Source organism: Pelophylax lessonae (genome assembly GCF_965119305.1).
Source record: "Pelophylax lessonae genome assembly, chromosome: 6".
Lineage (NCBI taxonomy): Eukaryota > Metazoa > Chordata > Amphibia > Anura > Ranidae > Pelophylax > Pelophylax lessonae.
The window spans coordinates 225,107,570-225,130,431 of NC_138773.1; the positions used below are offsets into that span (position 1 = coordinate 225,107,570).

Here is a 22,862-nt window from a genome sequence, read left to right on the forward strand (position 1 = left end):
CTGAGGGGCTTCTGGCTGCAGGGGGTTACAGAGGAGGTTTGTGTAAACTGAATCACCCTATTCAGCACAGCTGTATTTTTGAACAGCATTAGTGGCTCACTGACTTGTATTAAAGTGTTGGCTAGAATTGCTCCCTAACCTCCTCCCACTTGGCCACTGTACACAAACAGTCGGGTAGGCCTTTCCTCGTTCTGAGTGGACGTACTGATCAAAGGACACAGCCAAGACTGGATCGGGATATGGGTGCTGTTGATTGGACTCCTGATCATGTGACAGCTGGGTCCAATCAAAACCTTCATAGTGTAAACAGAGATGCGTGTCTCTGTGACAGTTCTCCCTGCTGAGCTCAGGAAAGATCTCAGTGGGGGGAGTGGGGGAATCTGCAAGCTCTGTGACAGCTCTGTGTGTAAGGATGATTTTGCACACAGAACTGTCACAAATCCCCCCACAAACAGTACACCAAACACTACTGTCACCCCTGTCCCCATAAAGCATCTGTATCAGTGCAAAAAAACATCTGTCAGTCCCCCATCACGTCTGCACAAAACGCCTGTCAGTCTCATTACATCTGTACTAGTGCAAAAAAACATCTGCAATAGTTTACCATTGTGACATCAACATCTGTCAGTGTCTGCCGGTGGCCAATCAACATCTGCCATACCGTACAAGTGTCCCCCCCAATAAATAAATCAAACATTTAAAGCGCCCCCGTGCAAAAGCAAATGTTGGTCCTGTACGCATACCTAAACTGCAATAGTGCCACATGTGAAGTATCGCCACAAATGTCACAGCGAGAGAAATAATTATAGCACATGACCTCCTGTTACCCGTTCAGGTAACCAATAAAGATTTTCAAACACCAAAGTTTGGTGCCATTTCACAAGCATGCACAATTTTAAAGCGAGACATGTTTGGTATCTATTTACCAAGCGCAACACCATACTTTATATTTTACCAAAAATTTGGGTATTATATATTGTTCCTGTGTGCACTGAAATTCATTAGAATGTTTTTATGTGTTGGTGTGTAAAATTGCGTTCTAAAAACTTCTGCGCAAATACTGTGAAATAAAAATCAGCAAAGCCCACCATTTTATTCTCTAGGGCCTCTGCTACAAAAATATATCACGTTTGGGGGTTTTAAGTCATTTTCTAGCAAAAAAAATAGATTTTTACTTGTAAACAAAAAGTGTCAAACAAAGGCCTGGTGTTAAAGTGGATAAAGGCTGAAGGTGCTACTTGGATGTTGTGCTTCTCTATGTGGCCAGGCTGTGAAAAAGTCTCACACGTGGTATCGCCATACTCAACAGGAGTAGCAGAATGTGTTTTGGGGTGTAGTTGCAAGTATGCCTATGCCGTGTGTGAGAAAACTCAATATGACATTTTTGTGAAAATAAATAATTTCTAAATTTTCCAAAGAGTTGTGGGGAAAAAATAACTTTAAAAAACTTTTCATGCTTTTTAATTAAATGCCTTGGACTGATTACTTTCCAAAAAGGGGTAATTTGGGGAATATTTGTACTGTCCTGGTATGTTAGGGCCTCAAAAAATGAGATAGGCAGTTCGTATATAAGGTGTGATCAATTTTCAATGATTGGTACCATAGCTTAAAGACTTTCACACAAACTAATATACGATTTGGGTTATTTTCGCCAAAGAAATGTAGCAGTATAAATTTTGGTCAAAATTTAAGTAGAAAAATTACTTATTTGCAAAATTTTAGAACAGAAACTAAGAAAAACTTTTTTCAAAATTTTCGGTCTTTTTTCTTTGTAGCACAAAAAATAAAAATGCTAGTGGTGATAAAATACCACCAAAAGAAAGCTATAAATTGTGTGAAAAAAATGATACAAATTTCATTTGGGTACAGTGTTGCATGAGTAATTCTAATTCAAAGTGTGAGAATGCTGAAAGCTGAACATTGGCCTGTGAAGGAAGGGGGTAAATGTGCCCAGTATTGAGGTGGTTAAAGTGGAACTTTAGTCAGAAAATTATGTCCCACTAGACCACTTTAGGCTGGCCACTTTTGCATTAATAGCTATGCAAAACATTAAAAAGAAGTGCCAATACTGTTTAAAATCCAGTAAAACACTGTCTCACCCTGCTCTGTACATCAGTTGCCTTCTATTCTCAGCACTGTAGCTAAAATCAAAGCCACTAGAGGTCAATCAGCTGATTGCTTTAAGATTTACGATTGCTGAAGGGAGAAGAAAGCAACAGGAATGACAGACTGTGCTGAGGGAACACATAATAGCGAAAGAGAAAAGATAAGCAGGAGAGGTCCCAGGACAAACTCTGCTGCTAGGGAGACACAAAAGAGTTAAACTTACAAGGATAGTGTCTGATATTCTCTCCCTTATCCCTCATTGGCAGCATGTGTACTTCAGCATTGTAAAGCTTCTGTCAGGTTTGCCTTCTAGCTGAGCCAATGACATACAATTAAGGCTGGAAAAGTACATATTTTAATTAAAGAAAATGACATTTTTTGAAACCAAGGAGAGGGGAAGAGTTTCCAATAAGGAAGTGACTGCTCTGCTGCTCTGGAATTCAACAGGATGGCGGCCACCAGCAAAAAAGAAACAAGAGCAATGCTGGAGGAAATTTACAGCATACACAAATTTTGGTAGCAGAATTATTATTGTGGAATCCATTGGCACTTTTCCACTGCAAGTACCGGCTCGGCTCCACTCGACCCTGCTTGGCTCGGTTTGATTTTCCACTGCATGGTACGGTGTTGGAACGGTTGGGTACGGTTTGCTTTTCCACTAATAGTAAGTGGGTGGGACGATTCTCTGACCCATCAGTGGCTAGTAGTGACAAACAGTCAAGGCTGCATGCAAAGGATTGTGGGATATGGTACCAGTACGGCCCTCTTGGAACCACAACTGAGGTGGTACTGTTTAAGTGAGCCGTACCGTTCGGTTCCATGTAGTGGAAAAGCGCCACCATACCGTACCAAACCGTTCCAACACCGTAGCATGCGGTACCATGCAGTGGAAAAGCGCAAAAGCGAGCCAAACCGTTCGGTTCCATGCAGTGGAAAAGCGCAACATGTTCATTTGTTGAAGCAGAGTTTTGGGCATTTTATCAACTGCCCCCCTGCGAGGTGCATGCTGGATAGCCAGCAGCGCCGTATCTTGAAAGGAGATACCAGTGGGCTTCAGATACTCACAATGAAGATGGAAGCGCCTGGAGGGGACAGCAAAGTAAGGGAAAAAATAAAAACATTTAAAAAAAACCTACAATAACTACTAATGCTGTTTCGTTTGTTATAGCATTAGGTGCAAAAAGCACTGGGTGTAAAAAAAAAAAAAAAAAAAAAAAAACCGCAGCTGGAAATTTAAAGAACATTAATTGTTAATGGGTAAAGTTTCTCTTTAAACAAACCTGGAGTTTCATGGTTACATATATTGTTTTACGCAAGTATACACATGACTATAGATAAATCAAAAACATTTTGCCTACCTTTAAAGTTCTAGTTGGGGCCCAGCCCGTTCCATCTATGGAGTGCTCTCTCAACAGACTGCATTTAAGATAAAACAAGATGATATTTGTATTTTAGTACTCAGTTCCTTACTCTTAAAGTGGTATTAAACCCAAAAGCAAACATTATATTGCCAATTACCAATTCTTTGATGTAATGCTGCATTAGTTTTCTTTTTTATTATTTCTTTCTTTTATTTGGCCAGTAAGTCTGTTGTTTTCCAACAGAACAAGCTCTCCTATAAATGTATCCATTTTATACATGTTATATACAACTGTTAAATGTATTCAGACAAACCATTTACCACTGCTAGGGGTGTTTAAAGAGGAAGTAAACCCTCCTCAGGAAGTTGTACCTATAGGTAAGCATATATTAAGGCTTACCTATAGGTACTGTAAATATCTCCTAAACATGCACCGTTTAGGAGATATTTACCTTTAATGCAGCCAGTGACGTCACTGGCGCATGCGCTCTGAAGGAACGGCAGATCGTGCCGTTCCTTCAGAGCCCCGTGCCGTGACCGTCGGCTCCCGCGCGCGGGAGTGACGTCACCGCGGCTCCAGCCAATCAGATGGCCGGATGCCGCGATCCCGGAAGACGGGCGACTATACATGTCGCCCGTCATACAGGTAAGCGGACGGCACGGCGGGGGCTCGTTCTAAGGTAAGTATTTCATAATGAGCTAGTATGCGATGCATACTAGCTCATTATGGGTTTCTCTTTCAGGATGTAAAGAAGAGAAAAAAATTTTTTCTCGGTGTACAACCTCTTTAAAATAGCGAGTTTTTAATTATTCATATAAAACCTTTACCCCAGAAGAAAAAAAAATGGTTGCTGTAACTGCCTGCGTAACTGCAGTGTGGGCTGGAATTTGTCCTCAATTTGTTAGTGTATCTAAACCTGCTAGTACATCTAACACTTCCCTCCTCCCAGACTGAAAATGCTGCTGTGCTCCGTGCTCTGTTATCTGGAGTGGAGGCAGAGAAGAAAAACGCTTAAAAAAGAAAACTAGTGCAGACACCATATCTAATGACTGGTAAGCTGCAATATATTACACTTTTGGTTTTGGGTTTATTATCGTTTTATCATTTATTACATTTACTTAGAGTATTTACCAAAGAACTGTAGATGAGACCTATAAGCATCTCGGGTAATGTAAACATAATCCCTAATAAGCTTTAACAAGTTAATAGAGATAAAAAAGTTATTTTTAAGACTTTAGATATGACGTTTTATTTAAAAAATACCTGGTGATCCTGCCATGAACATTCTTGTCCAGGCGCTTCCTGTTATATGGCAAAAACGCAGCTGTGTTCCTGCATTGGGACCCTGTCACACACTAAAGCTGGCCATAGATGGATAGAATTTCAAACGAAAAATCTTAGGAAAGGTCTTAGGAAAATTTGTACGAAAACTCTACGAAAACATTCCTTGTTTGGAAGATTTAATTTGCTTTTAACATGATTGATTTTGGAACAAATAGACTTTATTGGATCGTTCACATTTTCCAACCTGTTCCTTTGAATTTTCACGTGTCTGCGCACAAAAACGAACATTCATTTGACCCACTAATGATTGAAAAAATGAACCAACTTTCTTATAACCTTCTTTTCCCAGGAATTTCCATTGGAATTTCTACCCATGTATATAGCAAGCTTTAACTTGGCTTTCATTCAAACTTTGAACTGTATGTGTGTTTCTCATACACACAATTAAAAAACAAAACAGAATAACTCTGGAAAATACAAATTGTACATGAGGAAGATTTTGCATGATGGAAGTCTGAGGTCTTTTTTCAACCTCACTAACTATGTAACTATATAAGTGGTGATGGTGACAATTCCATGCTTCTGTTCCCTCAAGACTCTTCATGACAAGTGGTGGTGTAACTGTTACAAGTGAGCTAATCTACAAATTCAAAGAACATGATTAAAGTAGAACTTTTATTCTTATTCATTTTGGATAGAGTAAGGGAGGGTTTTAACTGGTCACATTTTTTTTCATCATCTATGTCCCATTGTGGAGATCTTCCTTCACTTTCTGTTCCACAGCCAAACAGGAAGTGAGAGGAAATCACTGCAAATTAAGGAATTGCTCGGGGACCCCCAGGTTACCAGAACTAGTGTCCCCATTGGCATATTTCCCCTCTATTACTTTTTTGGGGACAACCCAACATCTGTGGTTTCTTTTACTTTCACTTTCAATGATAATGGTAAATAGGACAAATAGAGAGTGTGGATCTCCTGAACGCGGGGCACAGGCCGCAATAAAAAAAACTGCCAGGTAGTCCTATCCCACTCCACCCAAAACTAAAAAAAAAGTTTGGCCTTTAGTTATACTTTAATGTGTAATGCATATTTTAAATTAAAAAGTCTACTCTAATACATAAGAGGGCAAATTGGAATTGCAATAAGTATTGTGCCTCTATGAACACACAGCTGAACATGTAACAGTAGGTAATTAAACTATAACTAAAAGGAAAACTTTTTTTTTAGTTTTTGGGCAGAGTGGAGAGGGATTAAATCACCTGTCAGGTTTTATTGCAGTCTAAGTTATCCAAAGAAAAGTAATAGAGGGGAAATCTGGGGGTCACCAAGGGATTCTCCTTATCTGCAAGGATTTCCGCTCACTTTCAGTTTTGGCTATGGGACAGGGAGTGAAGGTAAACCTCCCCAATGGGACACAGATGGTAAAAAAAATGGACAGTTGTTATAACCCACTCTTACTCTATCCAAAAATGGAAAAAAAAAATTTCCCTAAAGCTAAACTATGTTCCCCATGGTCTCCAAATAATTCTTATTAAAACAGAAAACAAAAACAGTAATTTAACAGTGATCTAAATCATCACTGAACACCAAAATGGAAAAACTTGGCTTGGAGGAAAAACCTGCAATTTGAATTAAATACCAGACTTCCCCAGGGTTTAAAGAATATGTAAACCCAACATTTCCTATTTCTAATATGTGCCTGCCGTACCATGTATGAAAAAGTCTCCTGTTCTTGTATTGCTTCCTTTGTGTGAAATCTGTGGTTTTAGTTTCCCTATAAAACTGACCACACTTTGCAGGAGAACAAAACTGTGGTCCTGACAAGGCGGCAATGGAGCCTGCCTGGAGGAACCAATGTCGGACACAACAAGGCATGCACCAGGGAGTGTGTGGCCAAAGGTCGTACGAAGAAGACTGCCAATGATAACATCTGGCCCTTGATGGTACTTGAGGCCAATTTATATTCAACCCCCCCCCCGTTGAAGGAAGATCAAGATCCAAGGATGAACCACAGGAGACTCACAACACGCAATGTAAGTCTTCCACGTAAGATGGTAGATCTTCCCAGAAGTAGATTTCCTAGCTTTCAACAGGGTAGGTATTACTGACTTGGATAAACCCCTATCAGCACCTGGCATTCAACAGGCAAGCCGTCAAAGCCAGCGACTGTAAAGCAGGATGGAAGATCGGTCCTTGGGACAGCAGATCCTCCCTGAGAGGAAGCTTCCAAGGAACCTCAGCAACCAGCCGTCCCAGATCGGCGTACCAGGCCCGGCGAGGCCAGTCTGGAGCCACTAAGAAAAACGGAATCCCTTCTGCCTCTATCCTGTGGAGAAGTCTTGGCAGATGCTTGAAAGGAGGGAAGGCGTATATCAGATGATACTGACCCCATGGGGCCACCAGCGTGTCTGTGGTGCCTGCCAGAGGATCCCTTGACCGAGCCACAAACCGCTGCATCTTTCTGTTGAGCCGAAAAGCCAACAGATCCACCTTGAGGGTGGCTCACCGGAAAGACAGTTGATGAAACACCTCTGGATGAATGGACCACTCTCCTTGGTCCAAGGACTGCCAACTGAGGTAATCTGCCTGACAATTTTTCACCCCGGGAAAGTGTACGGTGGAGAGGACTGGAACGAACTGTTCTGCTCACCTTAGAATGCCGGCTACCTCCAGAACCGCCCAGATACTTCTTGTGCCCAATGAAATTCCTCTGACGCAGGGATGCCACCACTGTTCAAATGGACAGGTCCAGGATCGGATGCACTTTGCCTTCCTATTAAAACCTCTGAAAACATTACAGAGTCAGAACCAGGCGCAGTTGGGAAGAAAAGAACCTTGCCGAGGACAAGAGCGAAACTCGATCTTGTAGCCGGACCGAATGACTTTGTGGACCCACTTGTCTTGCACCAGGAGTCTCGGCTTGCCAGACCAAGTTCGTTTGGATCTTCCAGAAGAGGCCCTGAAAGGCTTCGAGCCCTTGTCAGTCGACCCTAAGGAATGAAAAAACTTCTTATGAGCTGAGAAAGAAGGACCAAGTCTACGACGAGGTATCTTGCCCTTAGTAGCCTGCGGAAGAAAAGTACTCTCCCCACCTGTGAGACCTTTAAATGTCATCCAGGGTAGCTCAAAACAGGTGATCTCCTTCAAAGGGAAGATCAGTCAAATACTTTTTAGAAGTCTGGTCTGCAGGCTAGCACTTGAGCCAAAAGACACACTGAAGGATCACTGCCAAAACAGAGAGCTGAGCCATTAGGGGAGTCACATCCAAAGAGGCATCACAGATAAACCGCAGCACCTGCACCAGCTGGCTAGCCAGCTCGGTAAAGACAGGAGGAGCTGTTCTCCCTCTAGGTCACAGCATAAGAGCTTAGCCCACTCAGTCAGAATTTGCGACAACAGGGCAATGGTGAATACTGGCCTCATTGCAGAACCAGCCAGAGTGTACATATTGCGGGCCACAGCCTCCGGCTTCCCGTCAGCCGGATCCTTAAAGGCCTGGGGACTCTTCAACCAGAATCATGGATGTCTTGTTCAATCTGGAAACGGGAGGGTCCACCACCGGTGGCACAGTTCACTTCTTAAGAAGGAACACCTCATAGGGGTAACGCCTAAAAAAGCGCTTAGGGACCCCATGGGGACGCTTTGGTCATTCCCACTCTTTAGTCAAAATAGACGGGGAAAGGAAACACCTTTGCCGCTCAGGATGGCTTGCGAGTGTCAAAGGGAACCTGCGCCTCCATTACAGCTGTGTCCTCCATATTCAGGGTCTCACGCACAGATACAATCAGGGCCTCCACCAGTGCCTTTTCGTGTGCAGTTGCAGACGTGGTGGAATTATCCTCACTATCAGAGGATTCCGGGCGGGAGGTTGCTGACCCCGCAGGGTGATCCTCGTCTGCGGCGGCCGCATCAGATTCAGGATCTGATGAGACAGATAAGGCAAGGGAAGGCGGAGGATGCTTTTTGTAAGCTCATCGCCCAAAAGCCACCTCCACCTGGGACACAAAGGACTCCAGGACGGCCGTCAGTGCATTGATGGATGATCGGGACCCGGAGGGCTCCACAGCCTCCGGGGGGATCAGGTGGGGAGATGTGTTCCAAAGACTCCAGGAGTCATCAGGGGGACCCCAAAAAAAGTGAAAAACACTGCAAAGGGACAACCCCCACAACGCTGGCAGCACCACCCGGTCACAAGGCACAAGCGACAAACGTTCCGTCAGCAGAGAGGGAGAGGACCCCACCAGACTCACCACCCGCTGAGACAAAGTGCCTGTAGCCACCAAGAAGTGAAAGGATCCAGCAGTCAGCACCAGGGGATGAGGAGGGGCTCCCAATACCAAATTTGGCGCCTACAGGGCTTCACTGTCATAGCAGCCGCTACTTTCAATGGCAAACCACAGCAAAATGGCCTCCGGACTACAAAAACATTGCCGTCGTGTATAGAAACACACAGGTTACAACAAAATGGTGGTCCCAAGAGGCTTATAAGGACCCAGGAGGGAACCCAGGCATCAAGGACAGATAGACAGGACAGGGGGCCCTAGCAGGGGCCCCCACCTGGTACAACCTCCCACCCCCCCCCCCGCTGCACAGTCCATCGTCCGGTCGCTGGCAGCGAATCCCCCCGGCCCCCATCGCCAGCTAGCGCCCTGCCCTGGGAGGTGGACCAGACCTCCCAAACTGGCTCAGCATATGTGTTGAGGGGGGGTAGGATGGGGGGACACTGGAAAGAGGGGGTGCCTGATGGGAAGGAGGTGAACCTGGGGGTCTGACCTTCCCAAGGAGGGGCCCAAGTCCACCCTAAAACCCTCCATAGGGAGAGGGGGGGGGACAGCTACTTACCATTCCAAGGAACCAGACAGGTACTGCTCCAGACAAAACCCCTCTCCATAGAAATGGGGGGGCTGTCGGTCAGGAGGAACGCTGAGACTCCGGCCGAGACCGGTCATACGCCACCTTGCGAGACGTTCAACTTGCAGGCCTGTCGTGGCCGACCTAGCGTGAAGCTGAGGTCTGCGGGCGCTCGCTAGCCAGACTGGGGTGATGTGAGCGTAGCCAGACACTTTTTCTGCCTAGTGTCCTACTCCTGTAGGGGGCAGTATACCACAATGGTTAAGAATATCAGGAGCTGTGTCCATCAATGAACGAAAGAGAAAAGGCATTTATAATGTTTTTAATATCTATACACAAATGTTTTGCCTTTCATTTCAATTTCAGACAGAATAGGTTGTTTAACCACTTGCCGACCGCCGCACGACTATTTACTGCGGCGGTCAGCCCCTACTGGGCAAAGCGCCGTAGGGCTACGTCGCTCGCCCACGAGCCTCTAGGGGGCGAGCGCGCGCCGCCTGAGGCGCGCTTCCGTCCCCGCTCGTTCACTAACATCCCGCGCGAGTCACCGGCGGCTCCGATGTAAACATCCCTTGTGACAGTAATGGGGCAGTGACAGGTACTCATTATGGAGGGATCTGGGATCCCTCCGTAAACAGTACCTGTCACTGCCCTATTACGTTCACAAGGGATGTTTACATTTATTGTGACAGCAATAAAAGTGATTACATTTTTTTTTTTTTAAAAAGGGACAGTGTAAACAAATAAATGAAAATAAAATAAATAAGAAAAAATAAAATGTACTCCGCGTAACCTTATCTTTTAGATTATACAAAAACTGTGCTAACTTTACTGTTTTTTTTTTTTTTAATTTAAAGTGTTTTTCTTCCACAAAATAGTGTTTAAATGAAAATAAAATAAATAAGAAAAAATAAAATGTACTCGGCGTAACCTTATCTTTTAGATTATACAAAAACTGTGCTAACTTTACTGTTTTTTTTTTTTAATTTAAAGTGTTTTTCTTCCACAAAATAGTGTTTAAAAGACTGCTGCGCAAATACAGTGCGACATAAAATATTGCAACGACCACCATTTTATTCTCTAGGGTCTCTGCAAAAAAATGTTTTATATATATATATATATATATATACACATACATACATACATACATACATATACACACACACACACACATACTATAAATATATATATATATATGCACACTATATATATATATATATATATATATATATATATATATATATATATATAATGTTTGGGGTTCTAAGCAATGATATAGCCAAAAAAAAATGATTTTAACTTGTAAGCAGCAAGTGTCAGAAAAAGGCTTAGGCTCCAAGTGGTTAAAAATACGCTATAAATTACACCAATTTTGTCTTTCTACAAGTCTTTTAGTACTTTGGTAAAACTATAATCTATAGAAACAAACTGTATTAAAAATGTAATGTGTGTAAACACAGGATAAAACTATGCAGGATAACAACTAAAATGTTACACATAAAAATGTCAGTTGAAAAAAATTATTATTACAGAGAAGTAGGCGGAAATTTAGGTTAAAAATATTAATTGCTCACAGAATGGCTGCTTCTCATAAATAATAGAAAAAGGAAGAATGTATGCAGAGATCAAAGGCCGGTAGCACTATCTGTAGATGGTATGTTTTGCAAAGGGTGTGCAATTTGGCTGTGTCTAAATACCCTACCACACCGCAGAGCCAAAAACATCTACAACCTTCTTGTTTTGTTTTATTGCTTACTAAACTACTTCCTTGCTCATTGGACAAAGAAAATGAGGCTGGGTTATTGTTAAAAAGTAAGTCTAGGGGTAGAGAAAGGGGTTAAGAACTAGACTGGGGAGAATTGACAAGTCATCTAAGCATTCCCTGCTACTGTCAGGATTTCGGCATCAGGGAATTGGCCCACTGGATCTGGAACAAACCTTGATGAGTGGATTATGCTCCCCCATGACAAAACAACAAATTGAGAAAGATTGGCCTCCAGGAGCTCACATTTCCTTCAAAGCCCGAAATGGCCTCTCTCATCTTACTCCTTGTTGGTAAAGGCACATCATTATCTTGATATTGTCAAACAGTATCTGTGTATCAGGGACCTGGCCAGAAAATGACTCTGCTATGTGGGAGGAATTTCAGCGACGTGCCTGTTTGTAGCAGCTCTCTCCTCATTTCCCAGTCTCACAGGCTTTGCTGAGGCTGCCCTAAGTCAAATCCTGTGACCAGGCGGAGAGGGGTCTGTGTTTAAGGACACAGCCTGTGGGGTCAGGATCAAGCTCACAGGTGTGCCATGATAGGAAGCATCCTGTGCTGGCACATCAAGAAGAGCCACAAGCACCGGGCGGGTGACCTGAGAAGAGGAGGTTCCCCATGGGGCCACTCTGCATTTTCATTGCACTGAGCAGGTAAGTTTAGGCCTATTTGGTATTTTAAAAAAAACTTTGAGTTTACAAATCGCTTTAAAGTATTTTCACTTTGGCAAATCAATCAAACTTAAGAAAACCATACTATGTTTGCTGTGTGTTCCCATTCACAAAGCAAACACATTTTAAAAAATTATTTCTTACTGTTTTAGAGGTTTCTAAGAAGTTAGTAGCCTCATGGCTGACTGCAAACAATTCTGAAGAATCTCAGAGTAAAGCCAGCCATAGATGGAGCGGAAAGTTGCAGGAAAGAAGATTGCTTTGTTCCCCATCAACACAGTCCGTGTTGATGAGGAGATCCTTCCCGCAGAGCCATTGTATTCTCCCGGTGGGGACAGCTCCGGCTAGAATAGTTGCTAGCAATAATTGCATGTAAAATCTGACAAGCTTGTTGCACCCAACTTGGGTACATTCAGCCTGCCCATACATGGTTTGAATCTTGGCAGGTCCCTGTAACCTGCCTGAGATTTAAACTTTTATGGCCGGCTTAAGTCTGTCATAAGTGAAGTCCCTTCTCATGAACGTACAATGCAAGACAACCAATTACAAGACCTTTAACTCTTTGTTCAAGCAGACAGTGTTCCAATCTAGTTTACAACTGATAATTAAAATCTGCTTGCAGAGTACAGACAGGGTTATTTATGGCAAACATCGCTTCCCAGTGCAGTAATAAGTGACAAGAACTAGTAGGATTTTGCTGTGAAATAGAGATTCCACAAAAGCACATCTAAAAAAGTTAAGCAGCAATTTCATATTTATAAAGTAGGCATTATTCCAATTTGGCTGCAAAAGTGGAAATAAACATTTCATTTTTTATTCTTTGTTGGAAAAATGGTCTTCATTTTGACTTGCCTGTATATTCTACTTCTTAGAGCACAGTAAAAGGCACAGACAACTTATTTATACATCATAGGTTATAGTGTCCTACGTTCAGGCCATTGGACACATTTGAGGGCATTCCCCCTTTCCCCCGGTGTCTTCCCTATAATCCTACCTCACTCTGAGTCTTCAGTGTTGTAGCAAGCCATGCAGAGGAAACAAGGACCGTTTAAAAAAGTGGACCTTGCCTTGTACTATGCGTCGTAAAACTTACAGAAAAGTCAAAATTCCTTTGATTCGATGGTTGATGCACACTAGAGGGCTGCATTAGGTTTGGGCTCCCGCGGGACCCAATGCAAATCTTGCGGGAGCTGGCGGTTTTACCTCTGCTGCGGGTGGGAGTGGGCGGTCAAAAAATTTTGGGGAGACCCGCGGGGAACGGTGCATTTTGGTGTAACGTATTTTCGGGCGTATAAGACGACTTTTTTATAATAAAAAAGATACCCCAAAATCGGGGGTCGTCTTATACGCCAGGTACTGTACCTTCAGCTAGTTACAGAACATCCCTATTAAAAATGTTAGCCCACTGGATGTGTATACAGTACCTTTGGCAACTTACAGAACGTCCCTGTGCTGTAATACTCTATGTACCGTGCTGAGCCAATCACGGCAAGCAGTGTATTCTATTAATGCATACAAAGTCTGCTCGGATTGGCTGAGTCAGAGAGGCGGGCTTATACAACCTTTGCCAATCCGAGCAGGCTTTGTATGCAATAATAGCATACATAGCTTGCCGTGATTGACTCAGCGTGGTATTACGGCACAGGGACGTTCTGTAAGTAGCCAAAGCTTACTGTATACACATCCAGCGGGCTAAACTATTAATGATAGAGAAGTTCTGTATGTAGCAGAAGCTACAGTACATATTAGGGCACATCCAGCAGGCTAAAATATTTAATAGGGACGGGATGGCTCCACTGATGTTATGAAATGGTGTTGCCTCAGAAGAGGGGGTAGTCTTATACGGCGAGTATAGGGCAAAACTGCAGGAGTGGACACAAACATTGCGGGTGCGAGCGGGAGTGGACACAAACATTGCGGGTCCGGGCGGGAGTGGACACAAACATTGTGGGTGCGGGTAGAAGTGAAACACAAACATTGCGGGTGTGAGCGGGAGTGAAACACAAACATTGCGGGTGCGGGTGGGAGTGAAACACAAACATTGCGGGTGCGGGCGGGAGTGAAACACAAACATTGCGGGTGCGGGCGGGAGTGAAACACAAACATTGCGGGTGTGGGCGGTCCTGGTCATATATTTAGCGGGTGCGTTTAATAAAACAGTCCCGCGCAGGGCTCTAGTGCACACCATGAATCACACAGAAACGCACAGCATGATTCACATGCAATCCGGATGCAGTACGATTTCAGCCCATTCATTTGAATGAGTTAAAATCACACCAGCCTGCACTAGAAGTAAATGTACTACTATAAAAAATGCACAGCAACCGGATTGCATGGTATCACTATACCATATTATGCGCAACAGGCAAACGCACTGCGTTTGTGGTATCATTAACACTGACCTGCTGCAGATCACAAGTGCAGTGCGTCTTAAATGCAGTGTGGGAAACATAGATGGATTGCGTGTTTCCCGCACCTCGTTCTGGTGTTAACTGGCTGTGGCTATTGCTTGAGAAGGGGAAAGGAATTGTGTCAGGTGTTTGCTATTTGCATTTGCTAATGAGACTAGCCCATTAAGGTGTTACAATTGTTGCTGGGGGAGGAGCTGTGAAGGGGTGTGTATATATAGAGAAATACTAATTAGCTGGCCTAATTCATTAGCTGCAAGTACACCATTCAAGTACAACATTTAAGTACAGTGAAGAGATATTGCAGGAGATAGTCAGGAGGTAGGCTGGAAGGTGGAAAAAGAAAAAAAAAGGTAAGATTTGTTTGACTTAAATTTACAATTTTTTTTTTCTCTCCTCTTTAAAATGGCAGACTTGGTTCAGTGCAGGAATTGTTGTGCATTTATTTCATGTTCCACTCTTTGGAGATTCGGATGCTGTCAGATCTGTAGGCAATTCTCCTTACTGCAGCAGGAAATTGCATTTTTGAAATCAGAGATATTTAAATTATCTGTTAAACTCCAGCTGGGACTGCTGCAATGCCACTGCCACAGAGGACCCCCAGAAATGGCAGATGGGTTACTGTAGGTTCTGGAAGACTTAGAGTGGTGGATAGAAGACAAGTCCCACAGTCTGTGGTTCTCCAAAATTCATTTGCAGCACTCTCAGAATGTAAGGACAACATGGATATGGACTCAAGCACAGAGGGTGAGAAACCATCGACTCCTATGTCTAATGTATGCAAGACTGCAGCCAAGGACAAAAAAAGATAAAGTGAAGTCTCAAAGGAAGCAGCTGTTGCTGGGTGATTCAATCATAAGAAGTGTGGAGCTTAAAGAAAATGGTTTTGTGAGATGTCTCCCTGGTGCTACTGCTAGGCGAGATAGAAGACGTATTATTAATATTGTTAAGCAAGCAAAGCAGGAAGGGGACGTGGATGTTCTTGTCCATCTAGGGACAAATGACCTGGCTTGCAATGAAGTGTCAGAGGTGAAAAAAATCTTTTATCACACTTGGAAATGACATACAGGATTTTGCATCCACCATTTCATTTTCTGAAGTTCTGCCTGTGCATAATGTTCAGAATGATAGGCAGAGGCGCATAAAGGAGTTCAACATATGGCTTAGTAAATGGTGTCAAGAGCAAGGATTTGGCTTTGTTTCTCATGATAGCTCTACTTGGAATAGAAAGGAACTGTACAAAAAAGATGGTTTGCATCTTTCTCTCAAAGGAACAAATGTACTTAGTGAACAACTCCAAGAATTTGCGAAAGAGTATTTAAACTAGGAAGGGGGGGCAAAAGAGTGAAAATACAAGAGCCCAATTGCCCCCCGAAACAATGCCAGAACAGGTCAGAAGCACAGAGGTTAAGAAATGATAAGCTCAGAGTCCTGTCTACAAATGCTCGCAGTTTAGGTAAAAAAATCAATGAACTTGGGTCAATAATGGCATCTGAGAATGTAGATTTAGTGGCTGTTACGGAGACATGGTTTAATGAAAGAAATGACTGGGACATAACCATACCAGGGTACTCTTTATACAGAAGAGACAGAGAAGGCAAGAAAGGAGGAGGAGTGGCCCTGTATGTGAAAGATAGCATTAAATCTAACTTAATACAAGTTGGTGAGGCCAACATAGAGAAAGTTTGGGTTACGTTGCAGTTTGCTAATCATGCAGTAACTCGTGTAGGTGTGATATATAGACCACCTGGTCAAGTTAAAGAACTAGATGATCTACTAGTTGAAGAAATAGCTAAAATGACAATGAAAGGAGAAGTTATTATGGGAGATTTTAATCTTCCAGATATAAACTGGAAAACCAAAATAGAAAGTTCTACCAGGAGTACAGATATTCTAAATTCTAAAAGTGGTTGAGGAGCCAACCTGGAGGGAGGCCATTTTGGATTTGGTATTCACAAATGGGGATTCGGTATATGATGTCATTGTAGGCGAAACCTTGGGATCTAGTGATCACCAGTCAGTGTGGTTTAATATAAGAACTGTGAAAGAGTCACACCACACAAAAACAAAAGTTTTAGATTTTAGAAAAACAGACTTTTCAAAAATGAAATTAGTCATAAATGAGTCCTTATCAGACTGGAATGGATTACATGGAGTCCAGGAGAAATGGGACTACTTAAAAGGTGCATTATTGAAGGCAACAGAAAATTGCATTAGACTTGTCAGTAAAAGCAAAAAAAAGGAAGAGACCACTGTGGTACTCAGCAGAAGTGGCCCAAATCATTAAAAATAAAAAGCTAGCATTTTGTAATTATAAAAAAACCCAGAGCAATGAAGATAAGGAAATCTACAAGATTAGGCAGAAAGAGGCCAAGCAAGTTATAAGAACTTCTAAAGCGCAGGCACACTAGAAACACTAGCTCAGTCTATGAAAAAGGGGGATAAGACATTCTTCAGATATATAAATGAAAAAAGGAAATTAAAACAAGGAATAACTAAATTAAAAACAAAGGACGGAAGGTATGTAGAAGAGAATAAAGGGCTAGCCGACTGCCTTAATGAATACTTCTGTTCAGTTTTTACAGAAGAAAAAGAAGGAGAAGGACCTCCACTTGAAAGGATGACTAATGAATCGTTTGATGCATGTGTCTTTACAGAGGAAGACGTTCTAAGATTGCTGTCTAAAGTGAAGACAAATAAGTCACAGGGTCCTGATGAGATACACCCAAGATTATTAAAAGAGCTTAGTGGTGAGCTGGCAAAACCATTAACAGATCTATTTAACCAATCATTAGTAACAGGAGTCGTCCCGGAAGATTGGAAATTGGCAAATGTCGTGCCCATTCACAAGAAAGGTAGTAGGGAGGAATCGAGCAACTATAAACCAGTGAGTCTGACATCAATAGTAGGCAAATTAATGGAAACCCTATTAAAGGATAGGATTGTGGAACATCTTAAATCCCATGGATTGCAAGATGAAAAACAACATGGGTTTACTTCAGGGAGATCATGTCAAACAAATCTTATAGATTTTTTTGACTGGGTGACTAAAATAATAGACAGTGGAGGTGCAGTAGACATTGCATATCTAGATTTTAGTAAGGCTTTTGACACTGTCCCACATAGAAGACTTATCAATAAACTGCAGTCATTGAGCATGGACTCCCATATTGTTGAGTGGATTAGGCAGTGGCTGAGTGACAGACAACAGAGGGTTGTAGTCAATGGAGAACATTCAGAACAAGGTCATGTTACCAGTGGGGTACCTCAGGGATCTGTACTGGGACCAATTTTGTTTAATATCTTCATAAGTGATATTGCAAAAAGCCTCGATGGTAAGGTTTGTCTTTTTGCTGATGACACAAAGATATGTAACAGGGTTAATGTTCCTGGAGGGAAACGCCAAATGGAAAAGGATTTAGGAAAACTAGAAGAATGGTCAGAACTCTGGCAACTGAAATTGAATGTGGATAAGTGCAAGATAATGCACCTGAGGCGTAAAAACCCAAGGGCAGAATATAGAATATTTGACACAGTCCTGACCTCAGTATCTGAGGAAAGGGATTTAGGAGTAATTATTTCAGAAGACTTAAAGGTGGGAAGACAATGTAATAGAGCAGCACGAAATGCCAGCAGAATGCTTGGATGTATAGGGAGAGGTATAAGCAGTAGAAAGAGAGAAGTGCTTATGCCGCTGTACAGAACACTGGTGAGACCTCACTTGGAGTATTGTGCGCAGTACTGGAGGCCATATCTCCAGAAGGATATAGATACTCTAGAGAGAGTTCAGAGAAGAGCTACTAAACTAGTACATGGATTGCAGGAAAAAACTTACCAGGAAAGGTTAAAGGACCTTAACATGTATAGCTTGGAAGAAAGAAGAGACAGAGGGGATATGATAGAAACTTTTAAATACATAAAGGGTATCAACTCGGTAAAGGAGGAGAGCATATTTAAAAGAAGAAAAACTACCACAAGAGGACACAGTTTTAAATTAGAGGGGCAAAGGTTTAAAAGTAATATGAGGAAGTATTACTTTACTGAGAGAGTAGTGGATGCATGGAATAACCTTCCTGCAGAAGTGGTAGCTGCAAATACAGTGAAGGAGTTTAAGCATGCATGGGATAGGCATAAGGCTATCCTTCATATAAGATAGGGCCAGGGACTATTCATAGGATTCAGATATATTGGGCAGACTAGATGGGCCAAATGGTTCTTATCTGCCGACACATTCTATGTTTAACTGGCCCTGAATCGTACAGTACAGGTTATAAGCAACAGGGACATCCTCAGGCAATGCATAGGAGGGTTAGCAACAATTAGGCACATGGAACTGTTTTGACAGGCCCAAGAAACAACAGGGGTAAAACCTCAGAGTGCCAATGCAAGAATTTTGCAGCCGAAAACTTTACCCACAGAAGACTGGACATTCAGTTGGGTAAACGTTGAAAAAGTATAAAAAAAAGTCCCAGGGGTGCCTTTAAAGTGATTGTAAAGGTACATTTTCTTTTTTCTTTTTTAATAACAAACATGTCTATACCTACCTGCTCTGTGCAAAAGAATTGCACATAGAGGCCGCGAACCTCCTCTTCTCGGGTCCCCTGCGGGCGCTCTTGGCATCTCCCCTCTGTCCAGTGCCAATGTCCAGTACTTCGAATGGGAAGTAAGGGGACTGAAGAGCTTCAGATGTGCATGGCGCTGAATCAAATGGGGGCTCAGGTAATTAAAGGGGGGGGAGGTGAGGAGGGATGCTGACACCTAAACAGTTTTTAATGCAAGAATGCATTAAGGTATAAACCATTTTACGCTTTCTAAACACATTAAAGAATTGGGCATTAGAGATTTAATGGCTAAAGGCCCAGGGATACTTCAACAGAAGTATCTGGTCAAGAGGGCAGGGGAGGTGGTATTCCTTTTTGAACAGTAGCTCTTGTAATCAAATCTCTTATCTACCGTGCTATAGTGGACTTTGAAGCAGGGTGCCCATTGTAAGGCCCCACAAAAAAAACTGAGAATCTATAGTTCTAATGCAAGGGTATGGAATTAAAATTCACAGGGCTATAGATACCACAGACCCATATTGGATGGGTTCCAACAAACTGAGGCAGATGTCCAAACTTGAGACCCGATAGATAAAATCAGCTGCAGCACTGGGTCCCAATGTGGACATAGACATCCACTGCTTTATAGATAACAGTTGAGTTTTAATCGACCCTACACTTTTTTAGGCTTTTTTTATATTTTATGCGTTGTCATGCATTTTCATATATCATATACACTGCTCAAAAAAACTAAAGGATCACTTTTTAATCAGAGTATAGCATCAAGTCAATTAATCTCCTGGTACATTAATCTGGTCAGTTAAGTAGCAGAGGGGGTTGGCAATGAATTTCAGCTGCTTTGGTGTTAATGAAACAGGTGCGCTGGATGGGCAACAATGAGACAGTCTCTAAAACAGGAATCGTTTAACAGGTGGAGGCCACTGACATTTTTCCCCTACTCATCTTTTCTGACTATTTTTTTTAACTAGTTTTGCATTTGGCTAGGGTCTGTGTCACTACTAGTAGCATGAAGGGACACCTGGACCCCATTGAGGCAGCACAGGCAGTCCAACTCTTCCAGGATGGCACATCAATACGAGCCATTGCCAGAAGGTTTTCTGTTTCTCCCAGCACAGTCTCAAGAGCATGGAGGAGATTTCAGGAGACAGGCAGTTACTCTAGGACAGACGGGCAGGGTCTTAGAAGGTCCTTAACCCATCAGCAGGACCGGTATCTGCTCTTTTGTGCAAGGAGGAACAGGATGAGCACTGCCAGAGCCCTACAAAATGACCTCCAGCAGGCCACTGGTGTAAATGTCTCTGACCAAACAATCAGAAACTGACTTCATGAGGGCGGCCTGAGGGCCCGTTGTCCTCTAGTGGGCCCTGTGCTCACTGCCAGGCACTGTGGAGCTTGATTGCCATTTGGCACTGAAGACCAGAATTGTCAGGTCCGCCACTGGCGCCCTGTACTTTTCACAGATGACAGCAGTTTCACCCTGAGCACATGTGACAGACGTGAAAGGGTTTGGAGAAGCTGTAGAGAATGTTATGCTGCCGCCTGTAACATCGTTCGGCATGACCGGTTTGGTGGTGGGTCAGTGATGATCTGGGGAGGCATATCCATGGAGGGACGTACAGACCTCTACAGGCTAGACAATGGCACCCTGACTGCCATTAGGTATTGGGATGAAATCCTTGGACCCATTGTCAGACCCTACGCTGGTGCAGTGGGTCCTGTGTTCCTCCTGGTGCACGACAATGCCCGGCCTCATGTGGCGAGAGTAGGCAGACAATTCCTGGAGGATGAAGAAATTGATACCACTGAATAGCCCCAATGCTCGCCTGACCTAAATCCAATAGAACACCTCTGAGACATTATGTTTAGGTCTATCCGACGCACCATGTTGCACCTCAGTCTGTTCAGGAGCTCAGTGATGCCTTAGTCCAGATTTGGGAGGAAATACCCCAGGACACCATCCGTTGTCTCATTAGGAGCATACCCCAACGTTGTCAGGCATGCATATAAGCACGTGGGGGCCATACAAACTACTGAGTACCATTCTGAGTTGCTGCAATTATAAAATTTCAGCAAAATGGATTAGCCTGCCGCATCATTTTTTCACTTTGATTTTCCGGGTGTCTTTGAATTGAGCCCTATGTAGGTTGATCATTTTCATCAAACGATGTGGCATCCTTTCGTTCCTATTACCCAGTCCATATCAGTATAGATATCCAGCATATTTTTCCCTATTGAGATCTGCTATGTTTTCAAAGTGTTCCTTTCTTGGTATACTTTTATTCACAACTTTTGGTTAATTACGTAGATATATAAAATTCAGTTCTGTCATCCCGATATTTTATTTTTTTTTTTTACACTTTTGTTTCCTATTTTATTGGGAGTATATTTCTCACATATACAGGTCCTTCTCCAAAAATTAGCATATTGTGATAAAGTTCATTATTTTCTGTAATGTACTGATAAACATTAGACTTTCATATAGTTTAGATTCATTACACACAACTGAAGTAGTGCAAGCCTTTTACTGTTTTTAGTATTGATTTTGGCATAAAGCTCATGAAAACCCAAAATTCCTATAAAAAAATTAGCATATTTCATCCGACCAATAAAAAAAAAAAAAGTGTTTTTAATACAAAAAAAGTCAACCTTCAAATAATTATGTTCAGTTATGCACTCAATACTTGGTCGGGAATCCTTTTGCAGAAATGACTGCTTCAATGCGGCGTGGCATGGAGGCAATCAGTCTGTGGCACTGGCTGAGGTGTTATGGAGGCCCAGCATGCTTCGATAGCGGCCTTGAGCTCATCCAGAGTGTTGGGTCTTGCGTCTTTCAACTTTCTCTTCACAACATCCCACAGATTCTTTATGGGGTTCAGGTCAGGAGAGTTGGCAGGCCAATTGAGCACAGTAATACCATGGTCAGTAAACCATTTACCAGTGGTTTTGGCACTGTGTGCAGGTGCCAGGTCGTGCTGAAAAATGAAATCTTCATCTCCATAAAGCTTTTCAGCAGAAGGAAGCTTGAAGTGCTCCAAAATCTCCTTATAGCTAGCTGCATTGACCCTGCCCTTGATAAAACATAGTGGACCAACACCAGCAGCTGACATGGCACCCCAGACCATCACTGACTGTGGGTACTTGACACTGGACTTCAGGCATTTTAGCATTTCCCTCTCCCCAGTCTTCCTCCAGACTCTGGCACCTTGATTTCCGAATGACATGCAAAATTTGCTTTCATCCGAAAAAAGTACTTTGGACCACTGAGCAACAGTCCAGTGCTTTTTCTCTGTATCCCAGGTCAGGCGCTTATGCCGCTGTTTCTGGTTCAAAAGTGGCTTGACCTGGGGAATGCGGCACCTGTAGCCCATTTCCTGCACACGCCTGTACACGGTGGCTCTAGTTTCTACTCCAGACTCAGTCCACTGCTTCCGCAGGTCCCCCAAGGTCTGGAATCGGTCCTTCTCCACAATCTTCCTCAGGGTCCGGTCACCTCTTCTCGTTGTTAAGTGTTTTCTGCCACACTTTTTCCTTCCCACAGACTTCCCACTGAGGTGCCTTGATACAGCACTCTGGGAACAGCCTATTCGTTCAGAAATTTCTTTCTGTGTCTTACCCTCTTGCTTGAGGGTGTCAATGATGGCCTTCTGGACAGCAGTCAGGTCGGCAGTCTTACCCATGATTGCGGTTTTGAGTAATGAACCAAGCTGGGAGTTGTTAAAAGCCTCAGGAATCTTTTGCAGGTGTTTAGAGTTAATTAGTTGATTCAGATTAGGTTAATAGCTCGTTTAGAGAACCTTTTCATGATATGCTAATTTTTTGAGATATGAATTTTGGGTTTTTCATGAGCTGTATGCCAA

The 22,862-nt window shown here is 42.9% G+C and overlaps 1 protein-coding gene across 1 annotated transcript in view; it reads right to left on the minus strand.

The window, feature by feature from the left end:
- UBE2F (ubiquitin conjugating enzyme E2 F (putative)) overlaps nucleotides 1-22,862 on the minus strand; it is a 489,993-nt gene that overhangs the window by 193,940 nt on the left and 273,191 nt on the right. The window contains exon 7 of the mRNA XM_082261905.1: nucleotides 3,465-3,522. Within this exon, the coding sequence (XP_082118031.1) occupies nucleotides 3,465-3,522 (58 nt within the window). The remainder of the gene's footprint in view (nucleotides 1-3,464; nucleotides 3,523-22,862) is intronic.